Source organism: Psammomys obesus, unplaced genomic scaffold (genome assembly GCF_907164565.1).
Source record: "Psammomys obesus unplaced genomic scaffold, mPsaObe1.curated_primary_1811, whole genome shotgun sequence".
Lineage (NCBI taxonomy): Eukaryota > Metazoa > Chordata > Mammalia > Rodentia > Muridae > Psammomys > Psammomys obesus.
This window is the reverse complement of record NW_026596134.1, coordinates 25495866-25509020: the sequence shown is the minus strand read 5'-3', so window position 1 is coordinate 25509020 and position 13155 is coordinate 25495866. Positions and strand designations below refer to the sequence as shown.

Here is a 13155-nt window from a genome sequence, read left to right as displayed (position 1 = left end):
TTTTTTTTTTCCACTGTGAGAGCCCTGGGTACCTTTACCCATTGAGCCATTTTGTTGGCCCCACTAATCATCTTTTTTTTTTTTTTTTTTTATGTGCGTTAGTGTGAAAGTGTCAGATCCCTTCGAATCAGCATTACAGACAGTTGTGAGCTGCCATGTGGTTGCTGGGAAATGAACCCAGGTCCTTTGGAAGAGCAGACAGTGCTCTTAACCACTGAGCCATCTCTCCAGCCCCCACTAATCATCTTTTGAAAGATTTATTGATACATAGATGGGGGGGGCTGTCTAATGATGGATCAAAGATCTAATCTCCAGACACTAGGGTCGGGGATATTTTAACCACACATGAACTGGTATGTTGATGTTAATTTTGAGAGTGTGACAAAATAAGCCATTTCAAAAATTAAATGTGGAACAGTAAAAACATCTGAAAGAATAAATGGGATTTAATATATTATAACAGATTATAATATAGGAAGTTGTCAATAGATGAGGATATTATGCTAAAGACTTATTCTGTAATGTCTACATCTTACTTGTATCACATTTCTCACTGCGACCAAACACCTGAGACTAATGCAACTTAAGGGAAATTTTGGCTCACAGTTTTGAGTGCAGCCAATCATGATGGGGATGTAAAGCAGCTGGCCACACCCATGATTAGGAAGTAAAGAATGATAAATGATGGTACTCTGCTTTCTCCTCATACTCAGCCCTGGACCCCAAACTATTGAATGCTGCTGCCCACATTCAGGCTGGCCCTTCCCTTTTCAGCTAAACCTTTCTATTTTTAAAAGATTATATGTATAATTTTGTTAAGTATATCTGTGTTTGGAGGCCAGAAGAGGATGTGAGATTGCTTGGAGCTGGTATTACAGGCAGTTTTAAGCCACTAAACATGGGTACTTGGAACCAAACCTCTGGAAGAACATTAACCACTCTTAACCACTCAGTCGGAGTCTTGCCAGTCCGTGAGCTTTTCAAAAAATACCTTCATAGGCACATGCAGAAGATTGGTTCCATGTTTTGGGGGGATTTTTGCTTTTTAAAAAAATTAAAAAAAATTATTTTCTGTGCATGAGTGTTTTGCCTATATATGTCTTTATACTATGTGCTTGCCTGGTGTCCTTAGGTGTCAGAAGAATGTTAGATCCCTTGGAACTAGAGTTAAGGATGGTTGTGAGCCACCATGTAGGTGCTGGGAACCCAACCTTGGTCCTTTATGAGAGAAGTGTCCTTAACTGCTAAGCCATCTTTCCAGTGCTTGCTTTAGTTTTCTTTTCTTTTTTTAATAGAATAAGTTATTTATTTACTTTATGTCCTGATCCACTCCCTCCTTTTTCCCAGCCCTTCCTCCCCTTTTCCTCAGAAAAGGGGTGGTTACTCCTTTTATTTATTTATTTGTTTGTTTATTTATTTATTTTTTCTGAGGCAGGGTTTCTTTGTGTAAGAGCCTTGGCTGTCCTGGAACTTGTTCTGTTTACCAGGCTGGCCTCACACTCACAGAGATCCATCGGCCTGCCCCTGCCTTCATGCTGGGATTAAAGGCATGTGCCACCAACCACCTTGCTCCATGGTTCTTTTTTAGAAATATTTACTTATATGCATTGGTGTGTGCCTGCATGTATGTCAGTGTGAGGGTGTCAGATCCCTGGGAACTGGAGTTACAGACAGTTGTGGACTGCTGGGAATTGAGCTCTGGTCTTTTTTGAAGAGCAGACAGTTCTCTTAATCGCTGAGCCAGCCCTCCAGCCCTCCATGGTGATTTTTAATCAAGCTGACAGGAAGAATAACTGTCATATTACCACACCCTCTGAGATTATTCTTTTTTCTTTTTCATGTGCATGTGTGTATGTATGTTAATGTGTATGGGTGTGTGCACGCACACACACATGTTGAGGCCTAAGGTTGGTGATGGGAATCCTCCTCAATCACTGTTTCACCTTATTCTTTGAGGCAGAGTCTCTCAGTCAACCTCAGAGATTCTTGATGAGGTTAGTCTCCCTAGCTAGCTTGCTTTGAGGAATCCTTGCCTTCCACCTTCCAAAGCTGCAATTATAGGTAGTGCCACATCCGTCTGTCATTTACATGAATTCTACAGATCTGAGCTGCCTTCTCTTGCTTGGAAGTGCTGTAACTGCCAAGCCATCTCCTCAATCCACTATTTCTTTTTTATATTTGGCAGACTGTGTAGTCTGGTCCCTAAAATTCTTTCCAATTCAAGAATTTTATCAATTTTATCATTATAGAAGGACCTGGAGGGGACAGGAGTTCCAAAATGGGACCAAGAGCCAAAACCCTCCTGGGCCCTGGGGGTGCCACAGAGACTGATACCCCAACCAAGGACCATGCATGGAGAGGACCCAAAACCCCTGCTTAGATGTGGCCCATAGACTCAGTCTCCAAGTGGGGTCCCTAGTAAGGGGAGCAGGGGCTGTCTCTCCAACATGAACGCAGTGGCAGGCTCTCTGATCATCTCCCCTTCCTGGGTACAGCCTTGCTAGGCCACAGAGGAAGACAATGTAGCCAGTCCTGATGAGACCTGATAGGCTAGGGTCAAATAGAAGGGGAGGAAGACCTCCTCTATCAGTGGACTAGGGGAGGGACATAGAAGGAGAAAAGGGAGGGAGAGAAGGTTTGGGAGGAGAGGAGGGAGGGGGCCACAGCCAGGATACAAAGTGTATAAATTGTAATAAGCAATAAAATTTTAAAATAATTTTATTGTTTTTGTCATTCCATATATCATAACTCTTAAGAGAAAGTCATGAAGAGCCTTTAGAAACTCAGTACCAATCTAACTGATCTATAGACAGTTAAGAAAAATGTGCTCGAGAGGTGATGACACTGATTTTTGTGTATTGTTCAAGATTATATGATAGACAATGTGTCTTCAAAATTTTCTATGAAGATGTCTCATTCAATCTTTCCTTTTCTTTATTATTATTATTATTATTATTTTTTAGCTTAAAGAAAATTTACTGCACTCAGAGAAAAAACATCAGGAGACTCTTAGAAGACTAGAAACCAGATTTTTTGAAGAAAAGGTATGACTACTAGTGTTAAGAAATGCTTTGTTTAGTAGAACAAAAGTCTGTGTATATGCATTCCGAGCATTCCAGCATTCCTCTTGGTATCTTGCTAGAAAATGTTACCAAGGATCAGGGAGTAAGTGCAGTGTTGTGCACCCATACTTGTAGCACTTCAAGAGGCAGAGGCAGGAAGATCTTGAGTTCAAAGCCAGCTCTTGAGTTTCATATCAAGTTCCATGCCAGCCTGGGCTATATACTAAGGCCTGCCTCAAAAACAAACAAACAAAGTAGAATAGAAATGAAGGAAAACAAATATTTATATTCTATAAATTCCAGTATCTAATCCTTTTTTTCTTTTCCACTTAGAGATTTCTTCTTTAATTTTCAACTCATACATAAAAAGTAAAATTTGTACACACTAATGGTATATCATGCAGTGTCTCAATATATTTATTCGGTGTTTAAGTTAGGTTAAATATATCTTTTCAACTTTTGTTTTGTTTTTGAGGTAAGGTCTCTTGTAGCCCAGGCTGGCCTCAAGCTCCCCATTTAGTGGGATTCTGCATTGAACTCTTGATTCTTCCACCTCCACCTTCCAAGTGGTGGAGTTACAGGTGTGTATATCATGCCCCATTATTTCGGCTATCTGTCTCATACACGTACCATTCATGATGGAACTCCCAAAGTATTTTCTTCTAGCTTTTTAAAACATATTGCACATTGTTATCAATAGTCAAGCTGCTTGTGCAATAGCGTATCAGAAACTGGTGCTTGTACTCAACTATAGCTTAGTACCCAAACCCACATTTCTCCATTCTGTTCCCCCTCGGCAGGCTAGTTTTATGTCAACTTGACACAAACTAGGGTAATCTGAGATGAAGGAACTTCAACTGAGAAAATGTCTCCATAAGAAGGTCCACCCCATTGTGAACGGCGCCATCCCTGGGCTTGTGCTTCTGAGTGCTACAAGAAAGGTTGAGGGAGCCACAGTGAGCAAGCCAGTAAGCAGCATTCCTCCATGACCTCTGCATTAGTACTTGCCTCCAGGTTCCTGCTCTGACTTTTCTCAGTGATGGACTGTGATATAGAAGTGTAAACAACCACCCCCCACTTTTTTTTGGTCATGGTGCTTCATCACAACAATAGAAACCTTAAGATACCGCTTCACTTTCCCTGGCCTCCATAACTACCATTCCATTCTCAACTTCCCTGAGATTATCTGTCTTCCTTTTGTGATGCCGTGGATTGAACATAGGACATTATACATGGGAGGGAAGCACTCTACCACTGAGCTATACTTCCTGCCAGAGATAAACCTTTTCAAAGTGTTTTTCTGAGGGAAATCATGTAGTACTTGTCTTTCTGTGTCTTGCTTATTTCACTTAGCACAATGATCTCTAGTTTTTTGTTTGTTTGTTTGTTTGTTGTTCTTTGAGACAGGGTTTTCTGTGTTAACAGCCCTGACTGTCCTGGAACTCTGTAGACCGGCTGGCCTTAAACTCACAGAGATCCACCTGTATCTGCCTACCGAGTTCTAGGATTAAAGGCATGCGCTACTACCATCTGGCTGATCTCCAGTTGTATTCAAGTTGTCATAATTGACAGGATTTTGTTCCTTTTTATGACTACAGCACTTCATTATGTATAAATTCCACATTCATCAGTTAGTGGGTAGGTACTTAGGTTGTTTCTATTCAAGAGTCTTGAAAAATCCTCAAGAGAGACTGTCATCTTGTGAAGGCTTAAAGCATTTCCCTTTTTTTTTTAATTAAAAAAAATTGATTTTTTGAGATGGGGTCTCACTATGCAGCCTTGACTCACCTAGACTCAAAATGTAAATCAGGCTGGCCTTGAACTCATAGATACTCCTCCTGCCTCTGTTTCCTGAGTGCTAGTTACTATAGGTGTATGACATGTTTCATTTAGCAAAAACTATCCTCCAGTTTCTAAGATAGATGTCTCTTTTCTTACTTTATGTTCGTGCCATTGTTCTGGCTTACTTTTCTGTTGCTGTGTTAATCACCATGATCAAAAACAACTTCGAGAAGAAAGGGTTTATTTCAGCCTACAACTCCCAGGTCACAATCCAACATTGAGAGAAAGGAGGGCAAGAACCTGGAGGCAGAAACTGAGGCAGAAACCATGGAAGACTACTGCTTACTAGCTTGCTTTCAGGCTCATGTTCTCCTACCTTTCTCATTCAGCCCAGGCCCATAGGGAGCTCAGCACTTCTACATGAATTAGCAATCAAGAAAATGCTCCAAAGACATGAGCACAGGTCAGTCTGATGGTGGCAGTTTTTCAGTTGATCCCCTGGAACTGGAGTTACAGACAGTTGTGACCTGCCATGTTGGGTCCTGGGAATTGAACCTCAGTCCTCTGGAAGAGCAGGTAATGCTCTTAACCACTGACCCTTCCTTCCAGCCCCATACTGTTCTTTTTACTGGCTCTTTCCTCACCAGTACTTAAGAATTAATGTAGGTCACATGAACAGAAGTATTATTTAATTTTATGTGTATGTTTGTGCACCCTGAAGGAACCTACGGATGTCAGAAAAGGTGTCAGACCCCCTAGAACTGAAGTTATAGATGGTTGTGAGCCATCATGTGGGTGCGGGGAACTGAACCCAGTCCAGTGTAAAGCAGTAAGAAAGAATTCTTAATCACTGAGGCATCTCTCCAGCCCCCAAACCAAGTATTCTGTTTAATGCTAAAGTAATTACTTTGTGATATGAAATATATGTTGTTAGAAGCACAGTTTTGTATTTAAACATCCCATATTTTATTTCTAGCACCGCTTGGAACAAGAGGCTGAGAAGAGGATAGTAATCTTGGCAGAGAGAGCCCACCATGAAGCTGTGGTGTAAGAGACTGTTGCCTTTGTCACATAGTCGAGCTTCCTTGCTGTCTTCTATTTTTAGCTTGTCTTTCTCTGTCTCTTGGCAAGCTTTCTTTAATTTTTGTCTGCCCCTATTCTCTTTGTGTCCCCTCCTCTCTACCCTCCACCCTCTCTGTAACAACGTGATAGAGTAGCAATATCATACTCTTTGAAGGGTCTACACTTTGAAGTTAGGCCCTGGCTACATACATGCATGCTGATTAACCACTAGAAAATTTCTTTTTTAATTATTATATTTACATAAGTATGTGTACTTGAGGGTACACTAGTGCTACAAGTTGAGTGTGGAAGTCAGCTAATTTGCAGGAAGTCAGTTCTCTGTTCCACCATGTGGGTTCCAGGTCAGTAGGCTTGGTGGCAAGTGCCTTTATCCACTGAGCCATCTCATTGGCCCTGTTAGAAGAATTCTTAATTTCCTTGAAATAAATTTCATGAAAGAAGTTGGGCCATCTAGGCATGGTGGTAGACACTTACAATAATTCCCGTGCTTAGGAGGCTGAGGGAGGAGGTCTACCAGTTCTAGGCCAACCTAGACTATATAGTGAGACCCTGTTACAAACAAATGTAAAATAGGTCCATAATAGCAACTTTGCAGGATCGTTGGAAGATATATTTATGTGAGTAACACTAAAGTGTGTTTAAGTTAACACATGAACCCCAGGTCTCAATGGTTTATATCTTGTTAATGTAATGATCTAATGTAGGTCCGTCAGCTTTCCTTAGATGATGACTTAGGAACTTGGGCTACTTGTACCTCTGTCACCTTAGAGGTTCTTTAGGTCTAGTCATAGGAAAAGGAATGGAAGAGGACATGGAAAACTGGTGCCACTTTACTGTGTTCAAGGTGCTCGGTTTGAAAACCCAGACATGCACATCCACTCCATCACTGAGCTATATACCCGGCCTCTTTTTACTTTTTGAAACAGTCTCACTAATTGCCAAGGCCAGCCTTGTACATGCTATGAAGTTCAAGCAGGCCCTGAACTTGTGATCCTTCTGCCTCAGGTTCCTGAATAGTTAGGATTAAGGTGTGCCACTGTTCCTAGATTTTTTTTTTTTTAAAGAAAAAGGGTCTTGCCATATAGCTTAAGTTAGCAACCAACTCACACAATTATGAGCAGCTAACACATAGTTTTTCATTTTACTGATGAAGAACTAACAAGGCCTCCATCTACCCATTGAATAGTTACTCATAAGTTAAATAGTGGTAGTGTTATGTGTGTCTCATGTTCGGGCCTCCCCCAATTCTGGTGCTAGGGGTTAAATCCAGGGACTTGCACATGCTAAACAAGTATTCTCTCATGAATAATGTTTGAGGGTAAAGCTGTCATTGCTTTTCTTAGTTTTAAAACTTAGGCATGAGCCAGGTGTGGTGATGCCTGCTCTTGACTCCAGCACTCCAGAGGCAGAAGGAGGTGCATGTCTGTGATTTTGAGGCCAGTCAGGTCTAGAGTGACCCTACTCGAAAATCCACCCCCAACTTCCCTACCCCCCCCCACAAACCCCTGCCTGCCACAAGAAACTTAAAAATATATATATCTATCTTTCAGACAGTTGAATTCTGCTGGAAGAAATGTTTTTAAAGAGAATGTTTATCTTCACAAGGCGCTTACATACCACTTGAAGGAAGCTGAAGCTCGGCAGAAAAGCTCTAAGAAGTTACAAGAAAGTCATTCCTGCCTTTTACAACAAAAGGTTCCCACTCTTATTTAGATTTCTTTCCTTCCTTCCTTCCTTCCTTCCTTTCTTCCTTCCTTCCTTCCTTCCTTTCTCTCCTTTTCTCTTTCCTTCTCTCTTTCTTTTTTTAGGAATATGTTGGTAAATACCAAGAATTAAACATAATGATGATAAGGACAATGTTTCTCTTTATCTTGATAATTGCCTTATCTGAAATGATTAATTACTAAATGACTTTAAAGACACATTAGGCATGACTTTACACATATATCAGAAATATAAACTGATCAGAAATATGACTCTGATCCTCATACCTTCAGAATACTCATTTTGCTTTGATTTTGTTGGACCCTAAATCATCTAGGAATTGGATTGGCTGAAACAGACTTGACATTAGTGGTATCAGCACATAAAGGTTTAGTCTTTTACCTAAAGGACACTTGAAGGAGAGCAATCCAGATCAGGACTCTAACATATAGCTTATATCCTTAACATCTTAAAAAAGGTTTCAATTTTTGTTTTGTCTGTGGGGGTGTTTTGCCTGCATGCATGTCTGTGCACCATATGCATGCAGTGCCTGTGGAGGCCAGAAGAGGGTTTTGGATCCCCTGGAACTAGAGTTACAGACAGTGAGCCATCATATGGGTGCTGGGATCCAAACCTAGTTCCTCTGCAAGAAAAGCAAGCGCTCTTAACTGCTGAGCCATCTCTCCAGCCCTCACTTAAACTTTTTTTTTTTTTACTTTGGTGTTTGTATATGGCACCATATGGCTGATAAGAGATCTAAGGGTTACTCCAAACAGCAGGAAGAAAAGATAAGAAAAACAAAATAAAAACATAACTCCTTTATAAACCTTCCCAGCTGTCCTATTTCTGCTTATAGTTCAGCTGGGTGGGGGTGGCATAAGCCTTTAATCCCACCATTCAGGAAGCAGAGCAGGTGGATCTTTGAGTTCAAGGCCTGCCTGATCTACAGAGTGAGTTTTAGGACAGCCAGGGCTACACAGAGAAACCATATCTCTACAAACAAACAAACAAATCCACTTATATTGCTACCTGACCTTGCTGAATTGCAAGGGACCTTTATAGACTTGATAGTGTTTTTTGAACAGTTTTATTATAATAGTAATAATAATTATTATAAATAATTATAATAAATAATAATTATAATAAAATATGTAACCTTGTAAGAATTATAGAGGAAATTTGAAAATTTCCTAATTAATAAAATCAGTGGATTGCCTTCACAAGCCTAGTCAAAGACCCAAGGATGTTTGTTACTTTTTCTGTTCAAGGAGATATCAAAATAATTGCTTTAGTCTGACATAAATCTCAGAACCCTTTAGGTAACAAATTATTAAGAGACTTTAAGTTCCAGAATGTTTAAAAAAATTTTTAAAAATCCCTCTTTTTTTAAGGAAATCAATGAGCTGTTGATAAAGGAAAAGATTATGCAACTCACCCAGCAGAAATCACAAATCCAAACTCTTCAGAAGAAGGTGATAAGCTTGGAGAATGCTCTGACTTTTATGACTACAGAGTTTGAGGCTGAAGTTTTGAAACTGCAGCAAAAGTCAATAATAGAGAATGAAGCAGGTCGGATAGAAATCGACAAGCTGCAGCAACTTCTTCAGATGAAGGACAGGGAAATGAATCGAATGAAGAAGCTGGCTAAGAACATACTGGATGAGAGAACAGAAGTGGAACAGTTCTTTCTAGATGCTCTGTACCAAGTGAAACAACAGATTCTGTTCAACAGGAAACATTATAAGCAGATTGCACAAGCTGCTTTCAATTTAAAAATGAGAGCAGCAGGTTCGGGAAAAACAGAATACCCCAAAATCAGGACCTTTGCTGGCAAAGAACACAGTACCAATAGTGTGACTCAGGATCTCATGGAGGCTGAAAAATGGTACTAATAATGCTGTAATGTGTTGTCTTTATATGTCCTTGCTTTTGTACCCTTTAAAAAAAGCAATAGCTCAGCAGGTTGTGATGGCTCAAGCCTGTAGTCCTAGCACAGGACAGACACAATCCCTGGCCTGTGCTAGGGATTTGTGAGAGAGCCTGTCTCAACATGTCCTCCTTCCTCTAAAAAAAGAACAAATTCAGATTGCTGCATAGATTTCTTAGTAGGTTCCTTGAGGACAGGACCTTACTCACCTTCGTAGCCCCTGCGCTTGGCATAGTGTATAATGTGGAGACTTGCTATGTATTTAGTAGCCATTTCCATTTATCTCATGACAGGAATTTGTTTAGGTGACTATTATTTTGTCCCATGAGACATCACTGTAATGTCTTTTACTTTATCTTAGTTCTTTTTTTAAACTACTTTTTAAAAAGATTTATTTCTACATGTACACAGTCTATTTGCATGATGCCTGCATGACAGAAGAAAGCATTAGATCCCATTATAGATGGTTGTAAGCCACCATGTGGTGGCTGGGAATTGAACTCAGGACCCCTGGAAGAGCAGCCAATACTCTTAACCACTGAGCCATCTCTCCAGCCCTTATCGTAGTTCTTATAAATTGGAAATTTGTTGAGAAGGCTTGATTAGATTCAGGTTAAACATTTTTAAGTATACTTTCTCAGATATTTTATGATGCACCTTTGCTATTCTGAGATAAAATTAATAGGTAACAATAACTAACTGTAGTTTTTTAAAATCAATATAATTTATGACTGCCATGCGGAAATGTTCTGTGGATTGGAGGGCATTCACTAGTGCTCCCACATCACTGTATTAAAACATTTACAAAACAGCTAGAGATTTACTTGTACCATGAAAAAGAGGAACGTCTGTGGCAGTTTAACTTCTATAGGAGGTTGTATTTGGTTTGTCTGTAGTCCTTTGTTTTCAGTGGTCTGCCCATTATAGACTGCCCTTTCAGATCACTGTCCATGTTTTTGTGTTTCTCATTTCGTCTTATGACAACTGAACATTTTGGATCAGCTAGCACACTGATAATCTTTTTCGGATTTTATGGTTTTGTAATGTGTACTTAGCTTTAAAATCATTACATAATGTCTGGAAATAATAGGAAATTTCTATTTATATACTTTGTGTTTTTTAAAGAAAATAAGTTTACTTTGATCATATTTTTGACATTTTTTTTTCTTTGAAATTCTTCAGGCCAACTAATCTAAAAAATGTGGATATTGGAGATTTGACCTGGGAGCAAAAGGAAAAAGTCTTAAGATTGCTCTTTGCAAAAATGAATGGTTTTGCTGCTAGGTAATTTCCAATTTTTGTAATGAAATGTCAGGTTGTCAAACCTAGAAGTCACATAGGAACAATGACTGCATTGTTATTGAGAATTAAAGGAAACACATTAAAGGCCTTAGCTACTTGCTCAGCTGTTGCAACTCTCAGAGACAAAGGTTGGGAGATGAACAAATGGATATGGAAGCAAAAGGAGATGTGAAAACACAAAAAAGAAAATAAATCTCCAGTGTTTAAGGCAATGCTTCTTAAGGATCACTGATTGGCTGAATGTATGGCACCTTCAGGCAAACTTAACAACTGTTGATCTTGCGTTGGTTTGCAAAGATGAACAAATTATTTTAGGCTGATACTTTTTGTTTGATTTTTTTTTAACTTTGTAGCAGAGTCTAATGTAGTTCAAATTGGCTTCTAGAGGCTAGCCTTGAACTCCTGATCTGCCCCTACTTCCCAAGTAAAATAATAATTAGGAACTTGGTAAAAGTTCACAGTTGAACTGTGAATTCACAGTTGTCCAACTGTGAGTTCAACAATAGAGTATTTTGTAATTGACTTAAATCAGATGAGTATAATCAATAAAATAAATGGCTTAGCTATTGCTTAGGCACTGTTAGTGTTTTCCTAAGAATTTTTTCATGTTTACTATTAGAGTATTTAATGTCTCCATCATTTAAACAGGCTTATGCTGTTTTCATCAGCACTCGCTTGAAGTCAAGTTAGGATTGGTATATGTGACTTTCTTGGGGAGTCAACATGTGATATTCTTATCTCTATAAACTCATTCAGAAAAGTGAATCAATTGTCTTTTTTTTTCTGTTTATTAACCCTATACTTTCTAAAGTATACTGGGCCTGTCTCCATTGGTTAACTTTTCGATGTCTGAGACTTATATGTGCATATGTGTTATGTGTGCACAGGTATGTGGGTACCTGTGCAGATGCCAAAGGCATCAAGGGTCTTCCTCTATAGCTTTCTACCCTTTTTGTTCCTGTTAACCTTTGAAATTAGCTCAAGCTTTTACCTTGTTAGAAACTTTCTTGATCTTCACAATGAAGATAGATTCCTCTAATCTAGGCCTTCACACCTTTATCTAATTCCTCTTATCTCCAGAGAGGGAAGTGGAGGGGTTATCCTCAGCTACACACATTGAACTGGAGGGAACTCTCCCTATCTCAGGACAACCAAAAAGCGATTTCACTTGACACAAATTCTTTGTGGTTCTTGTTTTAAGTTTATTTTCCAGGATCTGCCCATTTTCTCCTCCAGATGCTAGGTTTGAACTCATGTCTTCTTGCTTTCACAGCAAACACTCTTACCCACTGATCTATCGTCCTAGTTCTATGAGATTCTTTTGTGGGAAGGAAACTTTTCTGGGTGTTTTGATTAGTTATCTTGCTCAGCCTTGACTTCCACTATTAATAATTGTTCATGAGTGTTGGAGTGATGTTTTTGTGTAAATGCTGATTTCTGTACCAGCAGAAAGTTGAGTACAGGCTGGACTTTATATTGGTCTTCTTTTGGCTGCATCATATTTTGTAAACACTCCTTCCAACACCTTTTGGTAAAATAAGAGCTGAACAGCCACTAATAGCAAAGGCAGGAAAGGGAGGCAGGCCTTCTGATAGAGATAGGAACTCTGGGAAAAGAAAGAGGCATAAAACGATTCGCCTATGAGAGGCAGAGGAAGAAACAGGGAGATGGGCCTGAGAAAAGGTAAGGAACCACATGGCAAAACATAAATTAAACATAGGTTATAAGAACTAGTGGGAAAAGGCCTAAAGCTATTGTAAGTCAATATAAATCTCCTTCAGAGCTGGGGCAGACACAGGAAGTCCGTGTAGTTATACATGAATACCTTCATTATTATTGTCTCCATAAAGACTTTTTTCTTTCTTTCTTTCTTTCTTTGTGTGTGTGTGTGTGTGTGTGTGTGTGTGTGTATGTGTGTGTTTTGGTTTTTTTTTTTTTGTTTTTTTCAAGACAGGGTTTCTCTGTATAGACTTGACTGTCCTGGATCTCCCTTTGAAATACTTGAATTCAGTATGTCTGAACTTGAAGCAGTTATATTTGATTACTTATTTTTTACTTATATTTTATAACATATTTGATGAGTATGACTCATTCTGAAAATAGAAACCATATCCACCTAAAATTTGACTCAGCATTTTAAGGGTAGGAAGGTTCAAGGAGACACTGCCTCATTTGTTTATTGCTGTTTATCTACCACAGGAAATACAAACAGAGTTCTAAGCCTCCTGTTCCAGACTACATTTCTGACAGTGGAGAAATGAAAGAAACTGGGTAAGATTTCTTCTGTCAGAGTTA

The 13155-nt window shown here is 39.3% G+C and overlaps 1 protein-coding gene across 1 annotated transcript; it reads left to right on the top strand.

Moving 5' to 3' along the window:
* The first annotated feature begins 3027 nt into the window (after positions 1 to 3027).
* On the top strand, positions 3028 to 10846 carry Bbof1 (basal body orientation factor 1). The gene is made up of 6 exons (XM_055593132.1): positions 3028 to 3044; positions 5234 to 5420; positions 5821 to 5891; positions 7478 to 7622; positions 9023 to 9516; positions 10741 to 10846. The coding sequence occupies exons 2-6, from the start codon at positions 5298 to 5300 to the stop codon at positions 10844 to 10846; spliced, it is 939 nt and encodes a 312-aa protein (XP_055449107.1). The 5' UTR covers positions 3028 to 3044; positions 5234 to 5297.
* The last annotated feature ends 2309 nt before the right edge of the window (positions 10847 to 13155 follow it).